A 13,441-nucleotide genomic window follows, 5' to 3' on the forward strand; every position below is an offset into this window, starting at 1 on the left:
CAGTCCTTGTAAAAATACGGCTGGTGGGCTCTTCCCCAGCTCAGAGTTCAGCCATGAGGCACTCTGGAAAAGGAACACTCAGCCAGCTAGCGGTCTGCAAGATCAAGCTTTAACTGTGGCTCAGTCATTAATGTCTCAGTTCTTCCCTCTCTACCCAGTAACATGATATATCCACATGTTTTGCCATGGCTCTCTGAAATGCCCTCCAATCCCAGGTTCCGGGCATTGGTCCACAGGATGTTAACCAACATCACAGACAGGACTAAAATGTGCTTACTCAGCGGGGCTCTTGCTCTCTGCCTCTTCCATTGACCTGAACAGAACATACCTGGTTTAGCCTGCTGGGTCCAGTTGGGCAGATGGGAGACATGGAACAGACATGTGAACTAGCCCACACACCAGGGTCAGCACAGCTACCCAGCCTAGATCAGCCAACCTGCAAACCCCTAAGCAAATAAAGTGCTTTGCAATATAGGACACCCGAGATTCTGCTGTTGTTCGTTACGGACCATCATTGTGGCCTGCAGTTAGCTGAAGCATCAGTGTGTGACTTTGGGCAGTCCCTCCCCTGCCCTCCTCACTGCTCATCTGTAAAGTGATGGGATTAGAGGCTCCATACAGCCCCTTATAATGAAACTGAGGACCAGGTACCTTGTTGAAAAGAACTCCAGACTCCACATGCTCAGATTTCTTCCAGGCCTAAAGAAGGAAAGCACTTCAGTTGGCGCTGTGGGCAGGCAGGGCAGCCTCGGTCCCCAGTGACACTGCCATACGTGTCTGGCAATGCATCCACAGTTACGTAAAAAGTCAGTGAGAGAAGAAAGGTCTGACAAACCCAGGCCCCAGAATGTCTTCATAGCTCCCAAACAAAGCTTGTTTTCTATGGGTTTAAACTGAGACAAACAAGCAAGTCAGGAGACAGGTTTGGAGAAAATGGAAATCTTTATTTTTAAACACTAGTACATTTTCAAGCTGTTTTAAAAAGGAAAAATCATATTACTTCAAAACTATGCATCAAAGCATATTTATTTTAAACTAATTTTACAAACACATAATGAAAGAAACATATATTTTATAAATATCTACTCAGAATATGTATTATGAAAAAAAAAGTGTTTAAAAATAACAGCCCCAGATCTCCCTCTTTAAATATATAAAATTCCCATACAATTCATAAGAATTCTTTCTCAAGAGCCAAAAATTTCACAAAGGCCAACAACTCTTTTCATCAGACACAATCAAAAGTAAAAGGGATATAAAAAAATGTAAAAGTTCTATACAAGGGGATTATAGATAGCACACGGGTAAATCTCATTACCATACATGCCATTTGTGTTTTAAAAATGTTTTATAAAAACTGCCATTTAAAACAAATAAGTGAGAATCCTTCCCTGACTGTGGAAAATATATAAATTATCACCCTCCCACCTGGGAATCGAGGTTGCCACCTGGGGGCTGAGGAAAGAAGTCTCCGTGAGCTTCCCAATGAGGGGCCTAAGCCACACGGGGGGACCACCTCCTCTGGCAGTGGCTTGTTTTGGTGGGTGATTCACTATTTCCTTCCATTTAGAAAAATTCTTTGGGATGCTAGGAGACAACTGCTGACAAGTGAAAGCAAGACTAGGAGAAAACTTCAGATTGTGGTACCCAATTAATAACGTGTATTTTGTGGTTTTGGTGACCAAGTTCTGGGAAGCCTGATTTTCCACTGTCAGAGACACAGCCTGTCACCTACCCCAGCGAAACACACGGCACAGCCCCAGACTGTCCCTTCATTGGTCCTCTTCTGGCCCTAGGTGTTCTGTTGCCTGCAGCAGTGTAGGTGGACTATTGCCTCTTCTGACACTTCTTCTGGAAAGAGCTCTTCAGAAAAGTGCGGTAGACAGGGTCATCCACATATTCATTCTTAAACCGGGAGCTCAGCACCCTCTGTCTCTTTTTTTCCCCTTGGATTATGTCTGCTCCATAAAACGTGTCTTCAAATCGCATGTCAGAGGCTGTGGACTAAGAAGAGCCAGTGTTACACTGCAGAAGGACAGCATTAGCCCTCACAAGAAGGACAAACATCTGATTCGGTGAGTGGCAGGCAAGGTGCCGAGGCCCTGAAACCTCCCCATGTGCTCCATTTAGCCCCATTTTCTTCAGGATCCCCAACCCCCAAGAACTTTCCCCAACACAAGCAGGACTAAAGTCCTCTCCTTTAAATCTCCGTCACTCTCCATGCCTCCTTCCCCGGCTCCTCCAGCCCCTGCCAGACCAGGTATTTGACAGATTTGTTCACAGTCATCTCTAACTCACCCCTATTCCTATTTACCTCTGGGCCTCTGCCCCCACCACTTTCCCCAAACAGTCCTTGCTTGAGTCCTAGTTCCTAGGGTCCTTCTCTATCCTAAATTTATAGGGATACTGTCCCCTAAAGGTTGCATGAAGCTCTCTTCTCTATCATTTTGTAAGCTGTCCTCCTGCCTCTCCCCCTCCTCCTCTGGCTGCTCACCATTGATGTCTTCAGGGTTCCCCTTTCTTAACTATATGCTCAGCTCTGATGCCCTTGGGGCTTTGCATGTGTGGCCTTTTCCTCTCCACATACACTCCTCAGGCCTGCCTGCCATGGTCACAACTTCAGTTCCTACATCAATGCTCACATCTCTCGCTTCAGTTCAGACCTCCCCCTGTGCTCAGGCCTGGGTGTCCAACTGCCCTGCAGGCATCTCAGAGTGTTTATCTGGAGGCACTTTGAATCCACCCATCCTAAAGTGAACTCAGAGTCTTCCTTCTCTATTGCTAGCCTTTTTATATTCCATAAGTGGCAGCACCATCCCCATCAATTCTAGCTACATTGATCAGAAATCTAAAAGTCATCATAAACTTCCCTGGTCCCCACCCTGTCCAGGATCCCTCCTACATGTACCTCAAAGCCCTCCATCTTTTCTTCTTTAACCCTACTGACCCCATGGTGCAGGCCCTCACACTTCCTCTCCTTCACAAACCACTGTAACAGATGCTGCACACCCAGTCTATTTTTTACAGACCAACTGGAAGAAAGCTCTCAAATCTTTGATAATATGACATCCCTGCTTACAGTCTTTCAACAGCCCTGTCTTCCACATGACATCTAAGCTTCCTAGACCAGATATGCATAACCAGGCATAATCCCACCCCAGGCTTGGGTCAGACTGAATTACCTGCAATTCCTGCCCAGACTTTCCTGGCTCACACCTGTCTGTCTTCAGATATACTGTTTCCTTTGCATGGAAGATACTCTATATTCTCTGCCACTGGCAAACTTGAGGGCCCTTCTTTTGGGGTCCTATAACACTCTAAGTGTCAGCACAGTAAAGTGAGGGGAGTGGCAGAGATAAGGGGGCATGTTTCTTGAACCCTTTAGGAGAGAATACTGTGGACTGTGGACTGAATTTTATGTATTCCCAACACCACACAATGTGCCCAGCCACCGTCACTGCTCAGCAAGTGTAAGCTGGGTGAAGGGATGTGGCCTTTTTCTGTTAGGCTCAGGTAAAGCCTACATTACAGCACTACTTTCCCTTCCTAATTCCTACTATTTTGCCCCCTCAAATGTGTTTCCAGCTGGTTTTTACTGAGGTGGATCATTTCAGACAACATCAACATGGTGTGTTTTCACTGTCATTAGAGGCCACCTCCCCTGGTGGTGACAGAGGCAGAGCCTACCTTTTAAGACCTGAAAGCATGTAGTCAATTGTGAAGAAGAGACAAGCAATTAAACAATTACAAAGAGACTTGAACTCAAAATGGACCCAAGTGTGCAACTGGGCATGTTCTCTGCCAGTTTGTGAGACGGTTATCCAGGGTGACAGGCTACCTCCATGGATTTCCCCAGACACCCCGTAACTTCCCTCAGAAAGAAAAGGAACAGGTTGTGGGTGGCTTGGGTGCCCTCTGCCACTAGGAGAAAAACATTGTTGGTTCGTTCATTCATTCTTGGCAAAGCATTTCCTCGAGAAATCGTTCCCTTTTGTAAGTGCTAAAGTTATCAAAGGAGAAAATAAAATATCTATGAGAGTGTTGCCACTGTGTGAGAACAGCAAAAGTCAGACTCTCAAATACAATAATAAAACCGATTTACCAGCAGTGCTAGTTAATTATGCACCGTTGCTATGGTTATTCTGTGAGACAATAAAAGGTAATGGGGCCGTTTGGAAGTTAGTGGAAAAGAACCAGCACAATCACCGAGGTGGACTGCTGACTCTTTTGAAAAATTTCTTCCCGAGTCAGCGTGTGTCTGGGTGAGCCGGAGTCATTAAAACATGAAGGCCTCCCAGTGAGGACCGCAACCCACCTCTCCTTAGAAAAACCAAGACGTTTCTCTAGTCATAAAATATCTTCTATCAATGAGTTTTCCAATTAGATTTGTTTCACCAACTGGAAAAGCAAATAGCAGTCATAGGCAGACTCGCCAAGGGCAGAGGGTTATATATGACCTGAAGGAAAAGCTGGGTTGCTACAACAGGAGTGCATTAAGTCTTTGATTCAGTAAAAACAAAGGTGGCAAAATGGATTTAGGGGCTCTGAGCAAACTGGCTCAACATAACAGGATAGATTCAGAGCATCTATGTGATTCTTATATTTTTCACTGCCCTTTTTCTAATTAAAATTTTTTTTCTCTGAGAATTTTTTCAGGTTAAATTTGGTGTGATCATTCAAAGAAATGAACCTTAAAAAACTCAGGAGCCGTACTCAGGTAAAGCTCCATGAGAAAGCATACTGGTATTGGAGCCAAATCTATTGTGGAACAGAGATTGCAATTGGAGCAGAGAACAAAAAGCTTTCCTTTAATGCGATTAAGAAGCAGTATTTGAAATCTATAAGACCCAGTCATAGGATGCTTAGCCATACATGGATTAGAAAATCAAAGACCTGAGAGACCTCCAGAGAGCTACCTACTCCATTTACCAACCTCTAAATTGCTAGGTGATTTAAAAAAAAAAAAAAAAAAAAAAAAAAAAAAAGCACAGGCAAAGGGGATGGGAGTGGGGGGAATCCATGGAAGAAAAGAGCACAGAATGAGAGGCAGTCACCTCTAGCATACTCAATAGGAAATTTCTCATGAGATTTCAAGACCTAGAACACTGACAAATTATCCAGGTGTTTTAAGTCTTTGCTAAGGTTTAATAGAATATTTTACTTTCCCTTTCCCTGCAGTTTATTATCTGAGAGTTAATCTATTTTCAGATGTGTGGGTCCCCTGGGTGCCACACTTCCTCACTGGGTAGCAGTACTGTTACTGTCATTCTTCCCTTGACTGTTTCACTTTGAAGGACCTTCCTCTCAAGGATGTAGCTGAGAAGGAAAAGTCAGTTCACAGTTGATGTAGTTACTTGTTCTCAGGATCCTACCTGATAGGAGGGGAGCTGAATATACAGCTGAACATTTAAGGAAACCTATGGTTTTTCCAAATTAATCTATGGGAACTCTATCACTGCAGAAAATCACAAGCATGCACTGAAAACTAAGGATGTCATTTATTCAGAAAAAAATTTCATTTCAGTCAGAAAAACCCCATTCATTCAATCTCCTTGTTTAGGATATATCATTTCACAGATGCCGAAGATGCAATTCTAAATGAGTAAAACTGACTTCATTTCAGGGTCCAGTGAATATTTTATGATACAATAATGAAAACTAAGTTATTGTAAAGTATATTTTTTAACAATTTCAGTTTTGATTATTTGTCCATGTTTATTTGTCTTTTAATGGTATGTTATAGGGCTTGAAACTAATAACATTTTCCTTTTTAAAAAATTGCTTTAGTATTCCCACAACTAGTATTTGGGCTTTGTTTATTCCTTTTGTTACAAAAGTGAGAGCTCAATTTAATTATGAACTGACACAAGCAATAATGAGTTTCTCAGAGAGAAGTTAATCAATACAGTTGACCACTGAACAACATGAGTTTGAACTGCGTGGGTCCACTTAAGGATTTTTTCAATAGTAAATACTACAGTACACACGATCTGCAGTTGGTTGAACCCGCTTATGTGGAAACTTGAAGAGGGACATTCTGACTGTGTAAGGTATGTGTGTGTGGAGGGTGAGTGCCCTGCGACCCCCACATTATTCAAGGGTGAACTGTATATGATAAGGCTATAGGAAACTTGATGTCCGCTATGCTGGATCCCCTTTAACTTACTACTGAAAGATTTTTTAAAATGTTGCTTCTACTCACTAGATTGTAAATGTCTTAATGGTATCTTTGTAGGTTCCCAGAACTTTGCAAATAGCACACATTCTATAACTATTTTTGTATACCAATAAATGTTAATGTCAAAAGAAGCATCATCTGACCTCATTAGAAAGAAAAATAAGGAACTTATACTGGTTTCCCTGTTTCTGGCTAAATTTGAGCTTTGGATTCAGTAGGTTTCAGTAAGGGAAAAGTTGCACTGGCTTTCTTCAAAGTCAATCCAAAGGGCTAAACATGTTTCCTGCTGGTCTTGGAAGACAGCAGAGAGGAGAAAGGCTTCACTTGGCAGACCCCGGAGAGGAACTGCCTAGCACTTACGAAACGCGCTTTCACTCTCTTGGGTAACTCTTCATCCAAAGTGTAGATGTCCTCTCTCTTCATCGCTATCTGGGATCCATCTTCGAATTCAACCTAATGAAAAATAAGACATCGTGCATGACATATTAAAAAAAAAAAAAAAAGCATTCAGCATTTTCTTCAGGGTTCCAATTATCTACATAAAAAAATGTGAAAAGGATTCAAGCAGAACAAACAAGAGAGCCGGCCAACAGCCAAGGAAGGAAGAAAAGCTCTTTCTCTTATCAAAGAACAAAGCGTGTTTTCAAACAGGCCAAAATTCTTGAAAATGAGCATCTTGGAATATGTGATGCAAAAACTTTATCTCCTGAAAGAAAAAACAAAGAAAATTAACTGCTGCTCAAATGACTTCTCAGAACATGAGATTGTGGCCAATTTAGCATTCAGATGGGTGGAGCCTGTTCCTTTAAGAGACTCTGACGATGTAAGAGGCAGGACTATTTCTCTTTGAGAAATATACATTTACTCTTATATAATAATCCTCCAAGATAAAATAATTCCTCAAGTTCTTACAGAACTTTAACTTTCAAAAGTTAAATTCAACCAAATAGCCAGGGAAATCCAGGATTCTCAACTTCATAAAATGGCAACCGTGTGACTGTGTGAAAATACATCATCATCTAAATGAAAACATTTAAAACTTTTTTTTTTTCAAGCTAATCAAATGGCAGGAGTTTTCATCAGAGAAAAAGTTACACTGAACAACAGAAACTTAGAACATCTGAGGGAAATTCACCAGACATCCTACTCAAAGTGATTGTTCTTGGTTTGCATTTAATACTGCATGAACTCTTCCAGAAGAAAACAACAAAGGGAATACAATCAGGGTAGAATATCTAATATGTTCTAACTCTGAACCACTTATGATTTGAAGTCCCTAACTTATCTGTCTGAATTCCTTACTTTTAAGAAATATATGTTTGTGGAGTTCCTGCCATGATACAGTGGGTTAAGAATCAGATTGCAGTGGCTCCAGTTGCTGCAGAGTCACAGATTTGATCCCTGGTCCAGCGCAGTGGGTTAGAGGATCTGGAGTTGCCACATCTGTGGCATTGGTAGCAGCTGCAGCTCAGATTCAATCCCTGGCCCAGGAACTTCCATATGCCATGGGTGCAGCCCTGAAAAAAAACAAAAATTAAGTTAAACCATGTAGCTGTGATATGTTAATTTAAAAACATCTGAAGTTTTAAAAAAATTAAAATAAAGATAAAATATATAATTAAATTTCATATTATCTATGTACTGCTCACATTTGACTAGGCTCAAACCATAGGACAGAATTGGGTCTCCATCACAGGAGAGCTCTCCCTGTTATTTCCCAGAAGGCTGAAATCAGAAGGCTTTTCCTCCTGGCCTTATTTTAACAAAATGATTTCTTTAATATTCAGTTAGACCAAGGTTTCATCTCATCTCTATAATTTGATACCACAGCTAGAAATACCTGTGCCTACATTTCTTCTGTTTTAGATCATTTTAAAATTCCAAAAGAGAAAAAGGCAATTTTAAAACCAACAGGGGAGTTCCTGTTCTGAAGCAGTAGAAATGAACCTGACTAGTATCCATGAGGATGCAGGTTCGATTCCTGGTCTCGATCAGTGGGTCAGGGATCTGGCATTGCAGTAAGCTGTGGTGTAGGTTACAGACTAGCTTCGGTCCCACGTTGGCTGTGGCTGTGGCGTAGGCCAGATGCTGACATAGGCCAGATGCTGCAACTCTGATTCAACCCCTAGTCTGAGAACTTCCATATGCTACAGGTGTGGCCCTAAACAAACAAAAACCAAGAAGGAATATGGAGACCAACCATCCCAGTTTGTCCAGGACAGAGAGGTCTTGCAGGATGTAGGAAATGCAGTGCTAAAATCAAGGGCAGTCCCTCGTAAGCTGGGAGAGTTGTTCACCTGAGCTGGAACAGAGCTGAGAATAAACTCTGGCCCTTCCCTTTAGAGCTATGTGCTCATGAACAAATTATGAAATTCACCAAGCCTTTCTTCCCCTCATTTTTAAAGTAGAAGTCAAAGTCACCTATCTTGCACGGCTACTGCAGGGGCCCCCAAAATATATATACTTAGGATATGTAGCACTGTTCAGTAGGTATTTTATAGATACTATTTCATAGATTCATAGATAGACAGGAATAGTTCTAACTATTTTCATAAGCGTCTTTGGTTATTTAATGGTGAGGGTGAATAATTAGACACAAAACACAAAATGATCTCAAAAAGCCACTTGGTTTAATGAGGAATTTTAAACTACTTGTACTTGAGAGACAATTTTAATATTAGTCTTAACTTTTCCATTGAGTCTATAAATATGCTCACAGTTCTATGCTGATAGGCCATCATAAATTCAACTGAAGTTAACACACTGATAACTAATTAGCCTGAATTTCAACATGTCCTCATTATGATACTTTTCATGTAGCTAATAGCTTTGCTACATGTAAGATGCTTCACTTTTGCATTTATAAATTAAATATAATTTTTTCTTTTGAATGATGTAAAAATGCTTCTTTTCTAGGAGGCTCCAATATGACCAGCCTGTCTTGTGATTTTCGCCTAATTTTGGACATTCGGATACAAAGAAGCTCCAGCACCCTACTCTGTTGTGAATGACCTGAATCTGCAACCTAATCCTGGCACCAGTGCAAAGGGGAAAATGGCCTTTACACATACAGATACACACACACACACACACACACACACAATGGATGTATACATTCTCCTCTCCCATCTCCCCTCCCACTCCCCTTGGGTTTTTCTACACCTTAAAAAATATTCTCCCTTAAGTTTTCCAAACCTCTTTCAACAACTTTTAATTATAGTGTGCTCCAGTTTTGGTACAGTGTCTTTTAATGTACTCTTCCATTTAAGCCCTGGCCCCTTATCAGTCTTTGAACAATTTCTCTGGGGAAACTGGAAGTCTTATCATTCTCAAGCTGTTTTTAACTTAATAGGCCTGAACCTTCTTGCTTTTTCTCCTTTTACTTCAATCTTCCTGTTTTTACTAGACTGCTTAGCTTGGGAATGTTGATTTCTGCCCTCGTGTTATTAAGTTACTATAATACAGTTTTCTAGAGGACAAGATGGCAGAGTAAAAGGACCTTGAGCTCACCTCCTCTCATGAACATACCAGATTAACAACTAACTGCTGAATAACAATCGATTAAAAGATATTCTATATCCAAAGACATAAATAAGAAATCCAGCAAGACAGTAGGAGGGGTACACTTGCAATATAATCAAATTTCCTATGCCCCCAGGTGGGTGACCCAGAAACTGGAGAATGGCTACATTGCAGAGGTTCTCCCACAGGAGTGAAAGTTCTGGGCCCCACGTCAGGCTCCCAAGCCTGGGGGGTCCAGCATTGGGAGGAGGAGCACCCAGCACATACGGCTTTTAAGGCCAGCAAGGCTTGAGTGCATGAGCTCCCCAGGCTGGGAAGAAACAGAGACTCCACTCCTGGAGGGCACACACAAGGTTTGACACAGACTCAGACCCAGGGGAAAAGCAGTGATATTTGCTTATCCCGGAGGGTCTCCTGGGGAGGCAGGGGTGGCTCTGGCTCACTGAGGACAAGGACACTGGCGGAAGAGGTGCAAGAGAATATTTTTTACAAAAGTTGAACGAAAAATTTTAAGATTTATATAGAAATACAAAAGACTGAACAGCCAGAGCCATCTTACAAGAGAAAACAGAGCTGGAGGAATCAGGCTTACTGATTCCAGGCTATACTACAGAGCTACTGTCATTAAAATAGTATGGCTGTTTACAGTTATGGTACTGACACAAAACTAGAAATACAGATCAATGGAACAGGTTAGAAAGCCCAGAAATAAACCGATGCTTCTATGGGCAGTTAATCTGCAACAAAGGAGGCAAGAGAATCAATAGAGAAAGTTGCTTCAATATGTGGTGCTGGGAAAGCTGGACAGCTACATGTAAAAAATGAAATTTCAATATTCTCTAACCCTATACATAAAAATAAACTCAAATTGGATTAAAGACCTAAATGTAAGACCAAATACTATAAAACTCCTAGAGGAAAACATAGGCAGAATACTCTGACATAAATCACAACAATATCTTTTTGGATCTGTCTTCTAGAGTAATGGAAATAAAAACAAAAATAAACAAATGGGGCTTAATTAAACTTAAAAGCTTTGCAGAGCAAAGGAAACCATAAACAAAATGAAAGTACAACCTACAGAATTGGAGAAAATATTTGCAAATGACCAACAAAGGATGAACTGGCAAAATACACAAATAGTTCATACTGTTCAATATCAAAAATAGAACCCAATCAAAAAAATGGACAGAGTATCTAAATATCTAAATAGACATACATATGGCCAAAAGGCACCTAAAAAGATGCTCAACATCACTATTTATAAGATAAATGCAAATCAAAATTACAATGAGATATCACCTCACATAAGTGGCCATTATCAAAAACACTACAAATAAATGCTGAAGAAGGTGTGAAGAAAAGAGAACCTTTATACACTATTGGTAGGAATGTTAATTGGTGCAGCCACTATGGAGAACAGTATGGAAGGTCCTTAAAAAACTAAAAATGGGGGATGGGATTAAGATGGCAGAATAGAAGGACTGGAGCTCAACTTCTCTCCTAAAAACAACAAAATTCACAGCTAAAGACTGAGCAATCTCCACCCAAATGGACCAGAAACCCATACCCTACTCCAGAAGAAAAAGAGGAGGCCACATCCACAGGTAGGAGGGGTGATTTCGTGATATAAACAACCCCATACCTCCCGGGTGGGAAGCTCCGCAGACTGGAAACTAACTGGCTCACAGAGACTCACCTATAGGAGTGAGAGTTCTGAGCCCCACATCAAACCCTCACATGCTGGGATCTGTCACTGGGAGAAAGAGCCCCTGAAGCATCTGGCATTGAAGGCCAGTGGGGCTTATGCGCAGGAGCTCCACAGGACTGGGGGAGACGGAGACCCCATCCTTAAAAGGTACACACAGACTTTCATGTGCACTAGGTCCCAGGGCAGAGTGAGGTCTCCACAGGAACCTAGGTCAAACCTGACTGCAGTTCTTGGAGGACATCATGGGAAAACAGGGGTGAATGTGGCTTGTTGTAAGGGAAGGACAGTGAAGGCAAAGCTCTTGGGAATATTCAGCAGTTGCCTTTCTCTGGAGGTGGCCATTTTGGGAAAATCTGGCTCCACCCATCAGTCAGTGCTGAGAAGCCCCAGGGCAAACAACAATCCAGGTGGGATCACAGCTCCACCCCTCAGTAAACAGGCTATCTAAAGACCCCTCAGGCACACAGCTGCCTCTAATCCCATCCAGAGACTAAGCCCCACCCACCAGAGGGATTAGAATCGGCTCCACCTACCAGTGGGCAGGCATCAGCCACTCACATCAGGAAGCCTACAGCAAGCCCCCCCATACCAACTTCAGCCACAAGGGGGGCAGACACCAGAAGTAAGAGAGGCTACAGCTCTATTATCTATAACAAGGTCACCACACCAAAAACCTATAAAAATGAAAAGACAGAGAACTATAACTCAGATGAGGGAGAAAGGAAAAACCCCAGAGAATCAGCTAAGCAAGGAGGAGATTCTCAGCCTCCAGGAAAAAGACTTTAGACTGTCCGGGATGCTGAAGATGATGCAAGACATTGGAAATAAACTGGAGGCAACGATGGATACCTTACAGGAAACACTGAGCAAAGAGATACAAGATATAAAACTTAAACAAGAAGAGAAGTAAAATACAATAACTGAAATAAAAAACTCACTAGAAGCAGCTAACAGCAACCAGGAGGCAGAAGAACGAATAAGCGAGGTGGAGGACAGATTAGAAGAAATTATGGATGCAGAACAGAAAAGAGAAAAAAGATTGAAAACAAATGAAGAGAGTCTCAGAGAACTCTGGGAAAATGTTAAACGCACCACCATCCGTATTATAGGGGTGCCAGAAGGAGAAGAGAGAGAGAAGGGGACAGAAAAAATATTCCAAGAGATAATAGCTGAAAATTTCCCTAACATGGGAAAGGAACCACTCTCCCAAATCCAGGAAGCACAACAAGTACCATATAAAATAAACCCAAGGAGGAACACACCGAGACACATAATAATCAAACTGACCAAAATTAAAGACAAAGAGAAAATCCTGAAAGCAGCTAGGGAAAAGAAACAAATAACATACAAGGGAACCCCAATAAGGTTATCAGCAGATTTTTCAGCAGAAACTCTGCAGGCCAGAACGGAGTGGCATGATATACTTCACGTGATGAAAGGAAAAAACCTCCAACCAAGATTAATCTACCCAGCAAGGCTCTCATTTAGATTTGAAGGAGAAATCAAAACCTTCACAGATAAGCAAAAGCTGAGAGAATTCAGCAACACTAAACCAGCCTTACAACAAATACTAAAGGAACTTCTCTAGGCAGGAAGGAAAAAATCAGCAACAGGAAACAAAAATGCCACAAATAACAAGGCTCATACAGTAAAGACATGAAATCATCCATGCACAGTTATACCATCAAAATCAGAAATCATGAGAAGAGGTGGGTACAAATGCGGGACACCAGAGATGAGCTTACAATTAAGAGAACAACAACTTAAAACACTCTCATATACACATAGACTCTTACATCAAAACTTCAGAAGAACTGCAAACCAAAAATCTACAATTGATACACAAACAAGAATCTATGGAGAAGAAATACATCTCATAGTAAGTAAGTGCATAATCCACCATGAGGGGGGTCATTTGACATCATTCTTGGAATGCTGAAGTCTTACATCTGATTCTGATTTCCTCTCCATCAAAGAATTTATGATAATTATAATTAAATAATGCCACTGTACAATTAAATAATATAGTT

At 41.4% G+C, this 13,441-nt stretch overlaps 1 protein-coding gene across 2 annotated transcripts in view; it reads right to left on the minus strand.

Moving 5' to 3' along the window:
- Nucleotides 1-923: 923 nt before the first annotated feature.
- The window catches only part of KDM4C (lysine demethylase 4C), a 436,329-nt gene continuing 423,811 nt past the window's right edge, over nt 924-13,441 (minus strand). For both annotated transcript variants that reach the window (XM_021063862.2, XM_021063858.2), the window contains 2 exons: nt 6,539-6,631; nt 924-2,004 (listed from right to left, as the gene is read on the minus strand). In XM_021063862.2, coding sequence (XP_020919521.1) covers nt 1,828-2,004; nt 6,539-6,631 — 270 coding nt within the window. In that variant the 3' untranslated portion in view covers nt 924-1,827. The remainder of the gene's footprint in view (nt 2,005-6,538; nt 6,632-13,441) is intronic.

The sequence above is a fragment of the Sus scrofa genome, chromosome 1, assembly GCF_054392235.1.
Source record: "Sus scrofa isolate SSC_HxYL_T2T_F1_AM1 chromosome 1, Sscrofa_HxYL_maternal_Yorkshire_Landrace_v2.0, whole genome shotgun sequence".
In the NCBI taxonomy this organism is placed as follows: Eukaryota; Metazoa; Chordata; class Mammalia; order Artiodactyla; family Suidae; genus Sus; species Sus scrofa.